The 15,372-nt window shown below is 51.5% G+C and overlaps 1 protein-coding gene across 1 annotated transcript in view; it reads left to right on the forward strand.

Moving 5' to 3' along the window:
* Window positions 1-15,372, forward strand: part of IMPA2 (inositol monophosphatase 2) — a 57,632-nt gene that overhangs the window by 15,473 nt on the left and 26,787 nt on the right. The window contains exon 2 of the mRNA XM_004581635.3: window positions 7,312-7,445. Within this exon, the coding sequence (XP_004581692.1) occupies window positions 7,312-7,445 (134 nt within the window). The remainder of the gene's footprint in view (window positions 1-7,311; window positions 7,446-15,372) is intronic.

Here is a 15,372-nt window from a genome sequence, read left to right on the forward strand (position 1 = left end):
ATCTTTCATTATAGTATTTCTGTTGTGGAGACTTTCCATGCAAAAAGAAGATGACCTTGGTTCTTGTCTCACATGAAAGAAGATTTTAAAGCAATTTCAGCCAGCAAAGCAACATTTATTAAAGATAGAAACCTGCATTTTCAAGAAAGACCCTGCATTTTAGATTCTTAAAACAAATGTCTTATTCCTTAGAGGCTACTGTTGTTACTGAGGACATCGGGGATCCTAGAGCCCATGTGGGATTTTAATTCAGGCCTGCTCAGTTTGAAAATGTAGCTTAGTTTATCTTCTGGCCTCCCTATTCATGTTATGAAACTGGTGGGGGGAGGCCGGCCTGTGGCAGTCAGACTAAGCCCCTGCCTGAAGCACTGACATCCCATGTAGGTACAGGTTCGAGTTCCAGCTGCTCCACTTCTGATCCGGCTCACTGTGAATGCACCCGGGATGTAGCAGGGGATGGCCTAGGTACTTATGCCCCTGCACCCATATGGGAGACAGAGAAGAAGCTCCTGACTTCTGGCTTTGGACCATTCTGGCTCCAGCTGTTGCAGCCATTTTGGGGAGTGAACTAGCAGATGGAAGATTTATTCTCTTACTCTCTCCTTCCCTCTCTCTCTCTTTCTTGCTCTCTCAGCTCTGTTGGGTCAGACTTCAGCCTATAGGTAAGCACTGTTAGAATGAGCCCCTGGCCCAGGCACCAGGAACAGAGGGTCCTGCAGCCGATCAAGAAGAAAGGCTGGGTTCCTGCCCCAAGAAGCCCCCCGGCCAGTGGCCTGGTATGATCAGATAATGTGCACTGCTAGCAACTCACCTAGGAGAAGGCTCTGCAAGTGTGCTGGAGTGGAGGGATGCCCCTTACAAAGGTGAGAAAGTGTGTTTCCAGGATTCCCAAGGGGTGTTAAGCCTAGCATGGTGGTGACGACGACACCAGTGCCACCCAGGCTGGGTATAGGGGGTCCGGCACACAAGAGGTGGTGAGAAGGGCCCGAGGGGGAAGCCGGGAGGTGGGGCAAAGGAGCTTTGAGGGTGTGTTTATAGGGGATGCCTGCTGCACCACTGGGGGGCACCGGCGCGAAGAGGAAAGAGGCACCTCCCCAGTAACATGTCAGTGCAAATAGAACTACTTTCTCAAGCCCCATGACTGGACACCCTGTTTCCTTTGAATACCTGTGGCTCACCTGGTTCCTGGCTGGCACTCCTACATGCCAGCAGATGGCCATTGCCCAGGCAGACCATGTGGCCTTACAACGCTGGCTCCTCCCACACTGGACTCCTGTGGGTTCTGTTTCTAGAGCAGCCTGCCGGGTGGAGAATACCACTGGGGTTGGAAAGGTTTCACAAGGCTCTTACCGAACTCCTCCCCAACCATCGTCCACTGTGAGCATGGGGTGTAGCAACTGGGGACCCCACCTCTGCTCAGATGGTCTTGGAGAGCCTCTGTGGGCAGCCTCTGCATTCTATACTCAGCTGGGAGAGGTGGACCCAGGGACAGTGGCGACAAAGTCCCTTACTCGGGAGTGTGGGGAGTCCTTGTGTCTACAGGGATCACGTGGGAGGAGAACCCTGGGCCACTGGCAGGAGTGAGTCTATTTGACTGGGGTGCCATGGTCGTGGTGGCAGAGGGCCGGGAAGGACACGTTCTGGCCAGGTGGCTGGCTCGGCTCACTTCACAGAGATGGGTAACAGAAGCACAAGAGGTTGGCTTTGACGGAGGCCCAGGGAGGCAGTGGCTCTGCTTCCTGGTGTCGCGCAGGGTCTCGGGGTCCTCTCTCTGGTCTGTATCACAGTGTGACACTCCTGTGGCCAGAGTAAGGACACCGAGTGATAAGAGTGGAAATACCCCTTTGAGGGCGTAACTCAGAAGTGGCCGTGTCTCTTCTACTCACATTGCCTGTGTAGCGCTTGGGCCCGGTTCACTCCCAGTTGCAGGAGATGGAGGGTGTGAAGGTGGCTCTGACTTGCCCACATAAGGAAAGGGAGATTAGATTTGGGGGAACACATCAAGAGAGTTCTTCCATGCCGCCTGCAGGAGTGTCTTAAACTGTTTTCTGTTGCTGTCACAGCCTTTTTTTTTTTTTTTTTTTTTTTATTACAGCAGATATACACAGAGGAGGAGAGACAGAGAGGAAGATCCTCCATCCGACGACTCACTCCCCAAGTGAGCCGCAACGGGCCGATCCGAAGCCGGGAACCTGGAACCTCCTCAGGGCCCGCCACGCGGGTGCAGTGTCCCAAAGCTTTGGGCCGTCCTCGACTGCTTTCCCAGGCCACAAGCAGGGAGCTGGATGGGAAGTGGAGCTGCCGGGATCAGAATCGGCGTCCACATGGGATCCCGGGGCTCTCAAGGCGAGGACCCCAGCCACTAGGCCACGCCGCGGGGCCCGCTGTCACAGCCTTTTAAGAGTTGATGTGGCTGGGCCCGGCGGCGTGGCCTAGCGGCTAAAGTCCTCGCCTTGAAAGCCCCGGGATCCCATATGGGCGCCGGTTCTAATCCCGGCAGCTCCACTTCCCATCCAGCTCCCTGCTTGTGGCCTGGGAAAGCAGTTGAGGATGGCCCAATGCTTTGGGACCCTGCACCCGTGTGGGAGACCTGGAAGAGGTTCCAGGTTCCCAGCATCGGACTGGCGTGTACTGGCCCGTTGCGGCTCACTTGGGGAGTGAATCATCGGATGGAAGATCTTCCTCTCTGTCTCTCCTCCTCTCTGTATATCCGGCTTTCCAATAACAATAAAATCTTTGAAAAAAAAAAAAGAGTTGATGTGGCTGGTGGTCCTAGAGGCTGGGAGGCTCAAGGACATGGCTCTCATATCTGATGAGGGCCTCAGGTTGCACGACAGCCTGGCAGGGCCATCACGTGGTGGGCCAGCAGGTGTACCAGCTCAGGCCCCTCTTCCTCTTACAAAGCCCCATGTGCCATCATGGGGCCCCACCATCAGGGCTTCCCATAGATACCACCCTTCTGAACTTGGAGCGCACACAGTCGAATTGGAGCGAGGGATTTTGACGTTATCCTCGTGATAAAATAGCATGTGATTAAGTGCTGTGTGTCACTCAGCAAGGTGGCACATGCTAAGTTTGAAGTCCTTCAAGGGCTCGGCAGCCTCAATGATTCTAGTCTCTGGAGGGCACCGAGCACCCATTTGGGTGAAATTCAAAGGCTTGACAAATGCCCGTGTGGCAGGATTTGAGGGTGAGTTCTGGTAGCAATGGGAAGCCGGTGGGTGGTTTTTGTGGTAGACAACCTGCTCTGACCTAAAACCCTCAGTTCAGCTCCCACAGAGGCAACAAGGTACAGGGATGGGGTTGGTGACCTTTGTGCCTGCTGCCTGCAGAGGGGCCTAGCACATGTGCAGGACAGAGAGTGCAATGGAGCTGCACAGAGGAGGTCCTAGGACATGCCAGACATCGTTTCAGAGTGGAGATCCTGGCTGCCAAGGGCGAGTATCCTTGTTCCCTGTGAGCCCCCGGCCCCGCCAGGTGAGAGCCTGCTGTTGCTGCTGGCCTCCGGCATCTGTGTCCCCACAGAGCTTGTCAGAAATGTGGTTCCCAGGCCTCCACTTCAGCAAGACCCCAAAGCATTGGGGGCTGTATCCTCTGTGGGGCTGCATCCGGTGCCAGGAGGTTTTTTTTTTTGTTCCCTGGCTACACACTGATGCACACACTTCACACTTGACCCACACACTGCATTCCCATGCCCACACAACGTGGCAGCTCGGGCCCACATGGCCCATCTGGACCAGCTCAACATTTAGCATCCCTGCAGGATGGGCAGGTGTTGTGTGAGCCAGTGCCTTGGAGTTCAAGGCACTCACAGAGAGTCTCACCGGGGAGAGGTTGTGTATGCAAGTTGGTTTGGGAAGAAAAATCCAGCAGTGGTGAGCAGCATGTCATGGTCTCAGGCAGCAGGGAGGGGAATGGGATGGCCCGTGGTGAACGTCCGGTTCGTGTCTGTTCTGTGCTCTGGTTTTTAGTGTGATCCTTCTGTAATGTGTGTCTGTTATTTTTACCACCGAGGTTTAAATTAGAAACCTGACAAAGCCAGCATGGCTCAGGGCAGCAAGGAGCTGGAGGGGCCTCTGAATCTCAGGGTTTTCCCCAGCCCCGTCCCCTACCCACTGCAGGGTGGCAGTGGGCCCTGGCTGGCTAGAAGCAGGCATCTGGTAAGTGTCCATCAGAAGCCTGCAGGGTGTGGGCCACTAGGCATCAGGGGTGGATAGCTGAGCAGTTGGTGGTACTTTTATTTTTTCCTCCTATTTTCACTTTTATGATACAAGTAGGCTTTGGGATTTCTCCTACCCCTTCCCCATATTCCCTTCCCCCAACTTACTTCCTCATATTATCACAATAGTATAGTATTTCATAGGGAATCATAAGTCCATCATTCTGTTATAGTGTGTCCTGACATTGCTGATACAGACAATTCCAGACAGTCCAGCATCCTGTTGTTAAGATATATACAACAGGGCCCGGCGGCGTGGCCTAGCAGCTAAAGTCCTCGCCTTGAATGCCCCGGGATCCCATATGGGTGCTTGTTCTAATCCCGGCAGCTCCACTTCCCATCCAGCTCCCTGCTTGTGGCCTGGGAAAGCAGTCGAGGATGGCCCAATGCATTGGGACCCTGCACCCGTGTGGTTCCTGGCTCCTGGCTCCTGGCTCCAGATCGGCTCACTTGGGGAGTGAATCATCGGATGGAAGATCGTCCTGTCTGTCTCTCCTCCTCTCTGTATATCCGGCTTTCCAATAATAATAAATCTTAAAAAAAAAAAGATATATACAACAGTTTCAATGGCAGTCCATCTCTGATTTGGAAGTAGGGATGCCTACTGCATTGTGTCTTCACAGCTGGACATAACAGTCTCTATTACGCAGTCCTATACATCCCCTTCAATGAGAAGCCATGAAAATCAACAACAGGCATAAAGATAAAAGATTTCCAGCACCATGGAGTTAAGTAACATGCCACTGAATAACTTTTGTATCGATGAGGAAATGAAAAAGAAAACACAAAAGCTTCTTGGAGAAAATGATGCTACTGTATGATCCATGAGTCAGTGAAGAATTCAATAAGAGCAAAACTATTTTGAAGAAATGAAAATAAACACAATATCAAAACCCATGGGTTGCAGCAAAAACAGTATTGAAAGGGTTATTGATCTTATAATTTTCATTAAGGTTGTCTTATATCAGAGAGGTACTTTCTAAAGACAGGATCTTGAGGATAGCTGCTGAATTAGGAAATACTTTAAGTTCTTATTCAGATGTCCTGGCTTTGTGAAGTCATTGCCACAGGCAGAAGTGGGCTGTGAGCGGGAGTGGTGTTATTTTCCAGTCCACACTGGTCCTTCCTGCAGCATCCTAGAAGAGAGGGATGGGCAACTATCCACCCCTTCCTCACATGGGTCTTGGGGGTTCCCAGAACCGTACTTAGCAGGCAGGTGGTGCTGCCCCGTCCTCCTCTACCAGTGACCAGCCTCACTTGTGGCCCTGGGCACACTAAGGCCTTGGGCTCCCAGCAGCAATCCAGGGCAACCTCAGGGGTCTGGGTTGGTTCTGTCTGGTGTGTCTGTATAGACATTGCTAGACTGGGTTCAGGATCAGCTCCTGTCCCAGATGGTTTGTGAAATACAGAGGAATAAGGAAAGAAGCTTTGGCCGCACACCCGAATTCACACATTCCAGTTCCTGGAACTGTGGGGAGAAGAGGTTAGCAAAAAAACCCCTTTTTTATTGTTACCTTTTTATTTTTTAATGTTGTTGAAGTAATTGAATGCATATCCATGTGGGTTTCTGATTAGCTTGGGGAAGACTCCTTGCTGTCAGATTTTATTAGTACCTGGGCATGAAGAAATCAATCATTTGATATCACCTTAGAATCCCTGTGGGGAAGAGTGTTCTAAGGGTTCTGCTATGGTGGTCTTGAAATTTTTGAGAAACTGGCTTGATAATTGGCTTTACTGCACCAGGGTTGAGAAAATCTTTGTAGGGCCTATTGGCTGACCAGGTCTACTGCAGTAGACCACAAATCTAGTCATTTGCTGCAAAGCCTGGGTCAGAAGAGTTGTTTAACCTGTTCTGTCTTCCATCTTATGATGAGATACTCCACATCCTCTGTTGGCTTAGATGAGCTGGCTGTCATGTCTTTCATGTATATAATAGAGAACTGGGTATGTTCTCTATCACACTAGTGCCAGCATATGATGAGGCTCAGTCTCAATACTTAAACTCCAAGCTTGAACCATATATCTTGTGATTTTCCCTGAGGTCAGAGTTTGAGTACAGTGACCTAGTTGGGGAGTGCCTCAACTCCCTTGGAATGCCCTCAAATTTAACTCTTGTGTAACAGCTAGTGCAACAGCCAACGCACATACCGGTGGATGCAGCTGCCTGGCTAGTTTCACTCCCAGCTCCATCTCCCACACAAACTGGCAGATCCTATGACCTAGCCCAGCCCATTCCCAGATCTAGCCCACATACTTGCCAGCGGATGCTGCAGCTTTTTCCAACCTGACTCACCCCCTGCCCTGACTCTTGTGTTTACCAACAGGAGTTACAGCCTATCTCCAAAGAGCCCCCACAATGCCTGTTCTCAGACCTGGGTCTTGCACTTGCCAGACATTGCTATTGTCTAGCTTGACATGACCCACCCCTAGACCCAGCACTTGCCAACAGGTGCTTATGGCCTAGCCCAGCCCAGTCCACCCCCAGACCCGGAACTCATGCTCACCAGTGGGAGCAGTGGCCTAGCAGAGGAGTTCCCAAAGTTGCCCTACCAGGGGCATGGTCTACCCTGAATCTCAACACTTGCCAGCGGTTGCTGCCGCATAGCCCAGCCTGGCTTACGCTGAGCTCCAGTTCTCATGTGAACTTCCAACCTGGCGTATACCCCATCCTGGCTCTCGTTGTACCAGCGGGTGCTGTGGGCTGGTACAGTCCAGCCTGTCCCCAGACCCAGCCCACATGTATGCCGATGGATGCTGCAGCCTTGCCTGCCCTGGCCTTCCTCCAGCCCCGGCTCTTGTGTTCAACAGCAGGAATGACACAGTGTCTTATTTTGAGCAGTTTCTACAGATGTGGTTTCACGCTCTTCCAAAACCACCGTTCTTTTCCTCCAGAGGAAAGTCATTCACAGCTAGGGCAAATTGACTGGAAACAGTTAGCCTGTCTTGTGGAAAGACTACTACAACAGGAGCCGTGGGTGTGGCAGTGAGCGCGGGTGGGGGCACCATGAGGCCCAGCCCCTGCCAGCTGCTGGAAGAGTCTGCCTGTCCGTGGGAGTCATGGTGGCAAGCTGAACTGTCTACTTTGCTTGCAGATCATCAGGAAGGCACTAACGGAAGAAAAGCGCGTGTCCACAAAGACCTCGGCTGCTGATCTGGTAACAGAAACAGACCACCTAGTGGAAGACCTCATCATTTCGGAGTTGCGAGAGCGCTTTCCATCGCACAGGTAGGTTTACCCCTCAGGGAGCACAATCCGGTGAAAGCCACCATTCTCTGGAAGAGGACAGGGCCTTCTTCAGAGGCCTGGCCACTTGTTGGCCCAGGGCAGACCCTGGGAAGCAGACAGACCCTGGTTCCATCAGCAGGTGTATAAGCAGGGAGCTGGGTAGGAAGTAGAATAGCTGGGATTTGAATGAATGCCCGTATGGAATGCTGGCGCCATAGGCAGAAGCTTAACTTGCTCACTACAGTGCCAGCCCCTACAGCATCTCTTAAAAATATTGGGGTCCCAAAGCTCTGTACTCACTCTTGTAGTCATGGGTACAGATTATGGAAGCTGACAAGCCTATACGTATGTGGTCTAGTGTGGCAGACATATGTAAGGCACCTACCCCTCACCCATTGGGTGCTCACAAGACTCAGCGCAGAGTGCTTCTGAGTGCCTATGGGAATAAGGAACAAGCAGGTGTGGGAGCACTCACCTCCCTCATCCCCTCATCAAGTGAGATTTATAGAGAGACAGAGAGAAAGACTGTCCATCCGTTGGTTCACTCCCCAAGTGGCCACAGTGACTAGAGCTGAGCCAGTCTTAAGCCGGAAGCTAGGAGCCTCCTCCTGGTCTCCCACGTGGGTGCAGGGTCTCAGGGCTTTGGACTGACCTCTACTGCTTTCCTAGGCCACAAGCAGGAAGCTGGATGGGAAGTGGAGCAGCCAGGATATGAACCAGTGCCCATATGGGATCCCAGCACATGCAAGGCGAGAACTTCAGCCACTAGGCTACTGCGCTGGGCCCATGCTCTCCATTCTTACATGAGGGTCAACAACTGAGGTAGCCCAAGTCGGTGCTCCAAATTCAGGCCACATGTCTATGTGATTTTCCTTGAAGTTGGGGATCCAGTGCAGTGGTCTATTAGGGGAGCCCCTAAGAAACCTCACCTGGGGGAGGGGCTCCTCAGACCTTTACCTTGCCAGCTGGTGCAGGGTCAGGCTTAGTCCACCCCAAGCACCAGCCAATGCACATAGTGAGTGCAGCTGCCTGGTCAGTTCCACCCCTAGACCTGGGTCTCATATACACCAGTGGGTAGTGCAGCCCAGTCCAGCTTAGCCCACCCACAGACCCAGCCCCTGAACCTTCAGGTGACCCCCAAATAAGTACCATCTGACCTGCTCCCACCCCGTTTTTGTGTATGCCAGCAGGTATTGTTGGGGTGACCCCCTACAAACCCCCTACTATGCACATTCCAAGCTCCAATGCTCACATGTGGCAGCAGGTGCTGTAGCCTAGTCCAGCCTGGCCCATCTCTATCCTTGACATTTGCCATTGGTTGTGCAGCCTAGACAGGTCTCTTTAGCTTTTTAAAACAAGTTTTAGGGCATGGCTAATGGAGCGCCACGCTGGCTTCCACAGCGGCCAGTAGACCTGGGTATTCATGCATGTGCTTGGGTCCCAGGCAGGCAGGGGGTTAGGGTCCCAGACTAGCATGCTGCCATGTGTACTGTGTATGCTCTTGGGTCCCAGGGAAGCTAGCAGGGCTCCAGGCCAGCATGCCACCCTTCTGGAAGACCAGGCTAGAGAATACTGGGCTGGGGAGCCCATGCTCTTATGGGCACAAGGGTTGTGGATCCCTCAGAGAAAGGGAAATGAGGATGTGTGGGAGGGGAGACAGCTGAGGGAGTATGTCATAGGTACCGACCAGACAACAGTACAAGCAAGGGGGCCAAGACCCCCATGGTTTAGAAGAGGGAAACTGGAGGACCTTTCTGGGTCAAATTCTCCTGCCAAGATGGGAGACCTGAACTAGTTAGCATCAAACACTACCCACCAGCATACAATCTCCAGCGTGTGTGTAGGGTAAAGCAGGTGATGGGCTGAACTGGACCACATACTGGCTGGCACATGCTAGAGTCAGGTCTGGGGTCATCCTGGGTGAGGTTTTGTGGGGGAGTTCCCAAACTGGACTACAGGACTCAAAGCTCCAGCCACAGGGAGGATCATAGGATTTGTTGTCCGACTCTGGAGTTTGTGTGTGTGTCAAGACTGGGACTCCTTAATTGCTGATGCCTGTGCAGTTGATAGCATGCCCAGGTGGATATGGTATGGGGGACAAAATGGCCAACTCATTTGGGCCTGCAGAGGATGGCAAGTGCCATGTCAGAAGATATGAGCCATGTCAGAAGATGTGGGTTGGATAGCTCTCCTGGCTGAGCTTTGGCAGCCAGTGTCTGGGTGAGTGAATGCCCTGCCAACAGACCTTGGAAGGATTCTCTCAACTTTGGAGCAATGAGACTAACAGTATCTCAGACCAGAAGAACTATTCAGACAGACCAACAATACCCTCAGAACATTCTTCTCCACATTAGGGTTTCTAAGATGACATTAACTGGACATCCCCCCGTCCCTGGATACTAATGTAGTTTGGCAGATGGAAACAAACTCCTTTCCCCACCAGATGCAGAGAAAAGGAAAACTGGAAACCTTTGTCCCACCCACCTTCCTCCATGCCTCAGCCCTCTCCACCCTTATCAGTAGTCTTCATGGGCTTGCGCCCTTGTCCACTCTATAAACAGCATCAAAAATGTAAAAAAATGTTAAAACAAAATAGAATGTAAAACGATCATAAATGAATAAGTAAACCTGTCTTAGGAGCCTGGCATGATCCCTCATTTGGCTAACACTCTATGTGCAAATGTCAGGATCCCATATAGGTACCAGTTTGTGTCCCAGCTGCTCCACTTCCCATCCAGCAGCCTGCTTGTGGCCTGGGAAAGCATCAGAGGAAAGTTAATTATGCTTCCATGTCACAGAATTGTACTCTAAGAGTGCTTTTACTCCTACTTAATACCTTAGAGCTGCTTCTGACAGAGGGAGGTTTATTTCCAGCAGCAGTTGTTGAAGGTTCGCAGGCCACCACTGGGCTGGCTTGGTGTTTGATGTGAATAGGTGCATGGTGAGCTAGGGAGAATGCTGCTCTTCCATCTCGAACACCTGTCTCCCTGTAAACCGTCACAACCCAGTCCAGGGCTCCACCCTAGCAAACCTGATCCAGCCTGTCACTTCTCAAAGGCCTCTCCTTCAGAGAGAACCCTTGGAGCAAGCCCCTGCCCTAATCTGTTCACTGTTAACCTCAGACTCTGGGGTTTTTAACACCTGCAGGGTTTGGAACACCCAGTGCTGTTCCATCTGTAGCAGTAGCAAGCCAGCCCTGCCTGAGTTCTGTATCAACTGTGCTGGTCTGGAGGTTCCTATGTGAACTGTCATGTGGCTATGATGAAAGCAAGGGCTGGGTGCCCAAGTGGCTCTGGTGGAGAGGCTTTAAGGTCAGCTTGACACTGGCACAGTGACATGAATAGCTCTCTGGCGTGTATCAGCCAGGTCCCCTGGACGAAAGCCCTGTGTGGTTGAGCTGGAACCTTGAGGGTTGATGAAGTCATGTGGTACAGGCCCCACAGCGGCATCAGCACTATGTGGGCAGAGGAGGAGACAGCTGGGCCAGCAGGCTTGCCATGTTCTGAGACAGCGTCAGGTCTACAGCACCTGCCAGTGCTGTGCTCTTGGCCTTGTCTGTCTCCAGTGTTGTTTATAAATAGTCCAGCTAAGGTGTTTTGACATAGCTGCAGCAAGCAGACCAAGAGAGGTAGATGACAGTTAAGTGGGTGAATTTGCATATTTACCATCGCATACAGGTGAGTACAGGTGTGCCTGCCTCTCCTGCAGCCTGATGGGTACCAGGTCAGCTAGGCACCACAGGCCTTCAGAAAGCTGGGACCAAGAGTGATGGGCCCTAAGGAGGGTGTACATTGTACTCCCCTAGAGCTCCTGCTGGTCCGTGCCAGGCCTCCAGGTGGGAGTCACATGTACCCACCTGTTCTGCACTCTGTGACTGAGGACATCTGAGTCCTTACCATGACCTGGAGGCTCTGGCTGCTTGAAGCAGCTGCAGGCTCTTACCATCTGCTGCTTCCTGTGCTCTGAGAGCCAATGCTGGATGTGAGTGAAAGCAAGGTGTTGAAGCTCAATTGGCTTCAAAATGCAAATTAAACAAAATAACATTTTAAAAGATATTTATTTTATTGTTTAAAATGCAGAGACAGGGGCCAGTGAGGTGACATGGCAGGCTAATCCTCTGCCTGTAAGTGCCGGCTGGCATCCCGTATGGGCATTGGTTTGAGCCCTGGCTGTTTTATTTCCAATCCAGCTCCCTACTTGTGGCCTGGGAGAGCAGTGGAGGATGGTTTAGGTCCTTGGGCCTCTGCATGCACGTGAGAGACCTAGGAGAAGCTCTTAGCTTCCAGTGTTTGATCAGCTCAGCTCCAGCTATTGTGACCATGTGGGGAGTGAACCAGCAGGTGGAAGATCTTTCTGTCTCTCCTCTCTGTAAAAATATGCCTTTCAAATAAGTAAATAAACATGGCATAGAGAGAGAGATTTTCTGGAAGCTTATTCCTTGAAAGGCTGAGGCTGTACCAGACCAAAGCCAGAAGCCAGGAACTCTATTCATTTTTCCCATATGGATGGCAGAGACCCAAGCACATTAGCAGGATGCTAGATCAGAAGTGGAGTAGCTGGAACTCACCAGTGCTCTGACACGCGATTCTGGTGTTGTAAAGTGGCAATCTGGAATGAGGGGAAAAAAATTGCATGCCTATTGTAAAGGTTAGTTGTGATTTTCTACTTTAACTTAAGATGTCCTTGGGCCTGGTGGCGTGGCCTAGCGGCTAAAGTCCTCGCCTTGAACGCACCGGGATCCCATATGGGCGCTGGTTCTAATCCCGGCAGCTCCACTTCCCATCCAGCTCCCTGCTTGTGGCCTGGGAAGGCAGTAGAGGACGGCCCAATGCATTGGGACCCTGCACCCGCGTGGGAGACCCGGAAGAGGTTCCAGGTTCCTGGCTTTGGATCAGCGCGCACCGGCCCATTGCGGCTCACTTGGGGAGTGAATCATCGGACGGAAGATCTTCCTCTCTGTCTCTCCTCCTCTCAGTGTATCTGACTTTGTAATAAAAAAAATATATATATATATATATTTGTCTAATGGAAGATTAAAGAGGATAAAGGCTCTGCTTCCTTAGAAGCATCTGGTAGCCCTCAGCCAACATGTTCTAAGGACATTCTTTTTCTTTTTTTTTTTTAAAGATTTATTTATTTTCATTACAAAGTCAGATATACAGAGAGGAGGAGAGACAGAGAGGAAGTGGAGCTGCCGGGATTAGAACCAGCAGCCATATGGGATCAAGGCGAGGACCTTAGCCACTAGGCCACACCGCCAAGCCCGACAAATATTTTTTAAGCGTTTTATTTCGTAGAGAGATAGAACTTTCATTCACTGATTTGATGGCCTCCACCATGGCTAGTGCGCAGGCAGGTTGAAGCCTAGAACCAGGAGCTTCCTCTGGGTCTCTCATGTGGCTGCAGGAGCCCAAGCATTTGGGCCATCTTTTGCTGCTTTCCCAGGCCATTAGCAGAGAGCAGGATTGGAAGTGGAACAGCCAGGACAGAAACTAATGCCCATATGGGATACTGGTACTTCAGGCAGTGACTTGACTCACTACACCATAACAAAGCCTCCCATAAAACAGTATTAATGACCTCCAGGTCATCCCCAGTGCCCCAGCATCTACCCCCTAACCTGCCATTAAAGTAAAACAGTACCAAGAGGCTGGGTTTTTTGACAGGTGGGATCTTTGGAGCATGCTGCTGACAACAACCACACAAGCTTGGCTTAGTGCTGGTCCCAGTCCTGTCACATGCCAGCACTGTTTTCATTGGATACGTTAGAGTCAGATCCAAGCACAGGTGCTTTGAAAGTGTCCCTGGCATCGTGGCCCCGTCGTGAAGTAAACCGTGCCAGGTCCCTGTTCCCCAGCAGCTGTGTCCGGGACTGTCCTGGCCAGCTCAGATGGTAAGAAGTGGCAGCCTGAACTGTGTGGCCTGTCCCGCTGCCTGTGCTGCCCTTGTTGGAGCTCACAGAGGTACCCAGCGTCCTGCGGTGTGCCCGGCACAGAGCTGCATCTGTTTATGTATGAGTCAAACAACGTCACCCAGGGCCTTGGTGGATAGAAAGCACGCTTACACTGCCACGTCCAGCTTCACATCTGCTCTCAGGCTTTGCCGGACCTGGACAGCTGCCTGCAGAGCAGCCACTGGGGACAGAGCAATAGTTTGTGAAGATAGACTAACACCAAGCTCCTTCATGGAGCTCCGACACTGTCCTAACCTTCCTGTCCCAGAGTAAACAGACTTAAGTGGCCACAGGGAAAGTCCCCAGGGCACTTGGCTGTCAAAGTGACAAGGAGGCTTTGTTGCAGCTGTTCAGAGAAAAGGGAAGTAGTTAAATAAACTGTGCAGCAAAGTGCATCGCTCTCTCTGGTCACACACTCCCACCCTGAACCCCAGCTGCTCTTTTCCTATCTGTTTCCATGGACTTGTGGAATGTTCTTTGAGCTCTCTGAAGAATTGTTTCTGTGTGTGTGTGTTTTAATAACTTTCATATTGATGTTATATAGCTGTTCCAATACTTTTTATGAAAGAATCACTATTTTATACTTGCATCTGTGCAGAGTAGGGTTTGTGGAGTGAACTCTCCTCTCTGTAGAGAGCCATAGAATGTTTCCTCCTGTTCCGTAGATGTCAGCTTCCTGCTGGAAGGAAGTCAGGTTGAAGTGAATGAAAGCGCTGCCTCCCTCATCACACACCAGTATTTTCAATGCTTCAAAAGCCTGGAGACCATCCACGTTGCTGTTTACCCTCCACGCACCCTGCCCTGCATGCCCTCCAGCCTCCCGAGGGGCAGGTAGGCTGATAAGCAGGACAGCCAAGTGGTGGGCAAAGCACAAGCCAGGGGTGGGAAACTCCAGGACATGAACATGTAACCACTAAGCAGTTCCTGCGGTTCCAGGAGGGTGTTTGGCTTAGCAGCTGAGACGACTGTGTTCTACCCTGGAGCACCCAGGTTTGATACCCCACTATGGTGCCTGAGCCCAGCATCTTGCTGATACAGACTCTAGAAGGCAGCAGTGACTGTCCAGGTAGTTGGCTCCTTGTCCCTCATGGGGGAGATGTGCATGGCCTTCTGCAGGCATTTGGGGAGTAAACCACTGGACGGATCCCCCCTCTCTCCCTCCTGTATCTCTTCTCTATCTCTCTCTGTTTTTCTGCCTCTCAGGTTAAAAAAAAAAATCCCAGGAGCCAGTGTTGTGGTACATGGGTTAAGCCACCGCTGGTGATACCGGCATCATGTATGAGCACAGTTTGTATCCCAGCTGTTCCACTTTCCTGTCCAGCTCCCTGCTGATGCTCCTAGGAAGGCAGTACAAGATAGTCCTGCTGCTTTGGCTCCTACTACCCATGTGGGAGGACCCGGGTAGTACTGCAGGCTCCTGGCTTCAGCTTGGCCTAGACCTGACCTTGCAACCACTTGGGGAGTGAACCAGCAGATGGAAAATCCCTCTCTGTGCCTATGTCTCTCTCTGTGTAACACTTTCAAATAAATGTGTTTTTTAAAAAAGGTTTATTGGGCCCGGCGGGGTGGCCTAGCGGCTAAAGTCCTCACCTTGAACGCCCCGGGATCCCATATGGGCGCCGGTTCTGGTCCCGGCAGCTCCACTTCCCATCCAGCTCCCTGCCTGTGGCCTGGGAAAGCAGTCGAGGACGACCCAATGCATTGGGACACTGCACCCGTGTGGGAGACCCGGAAGAGGTTCCAGGTTCCTGGCTTTGGATTGGCGGAGCTCTGGCCATTGTGGCCACTTGGGGAGTGAATCAGCGGATGCAAGATCTTCCTCTCTGTCTCTCCTCCTATCTGATATCTGACTTTCCAATAAAAATAAATAAACCTTTTTTTTTAAATATTTATTCATTTTTATTGGAAAGTCGGATATACAGAGAGGAGGAGAGACAGAGAGGAAGATCTTCCATCCGATGTTTCACTCCCCAA

The sequence above is a fragment of the Ochotona princeps genome, chromosome 21 (genome assembly GCF_030435755.1).
Source record: "Ochotona princeps isolate mOchPri1 chromosome 21, mOchPri1.hap1, whole genome shotgun sequence".
NCBI classification, from domain to species: Eukaryota; Metazoa; Chordata; class Mammalia; order Lagomorpha; family Ochotonidae; genus Ochotona; species Ochotona princeps.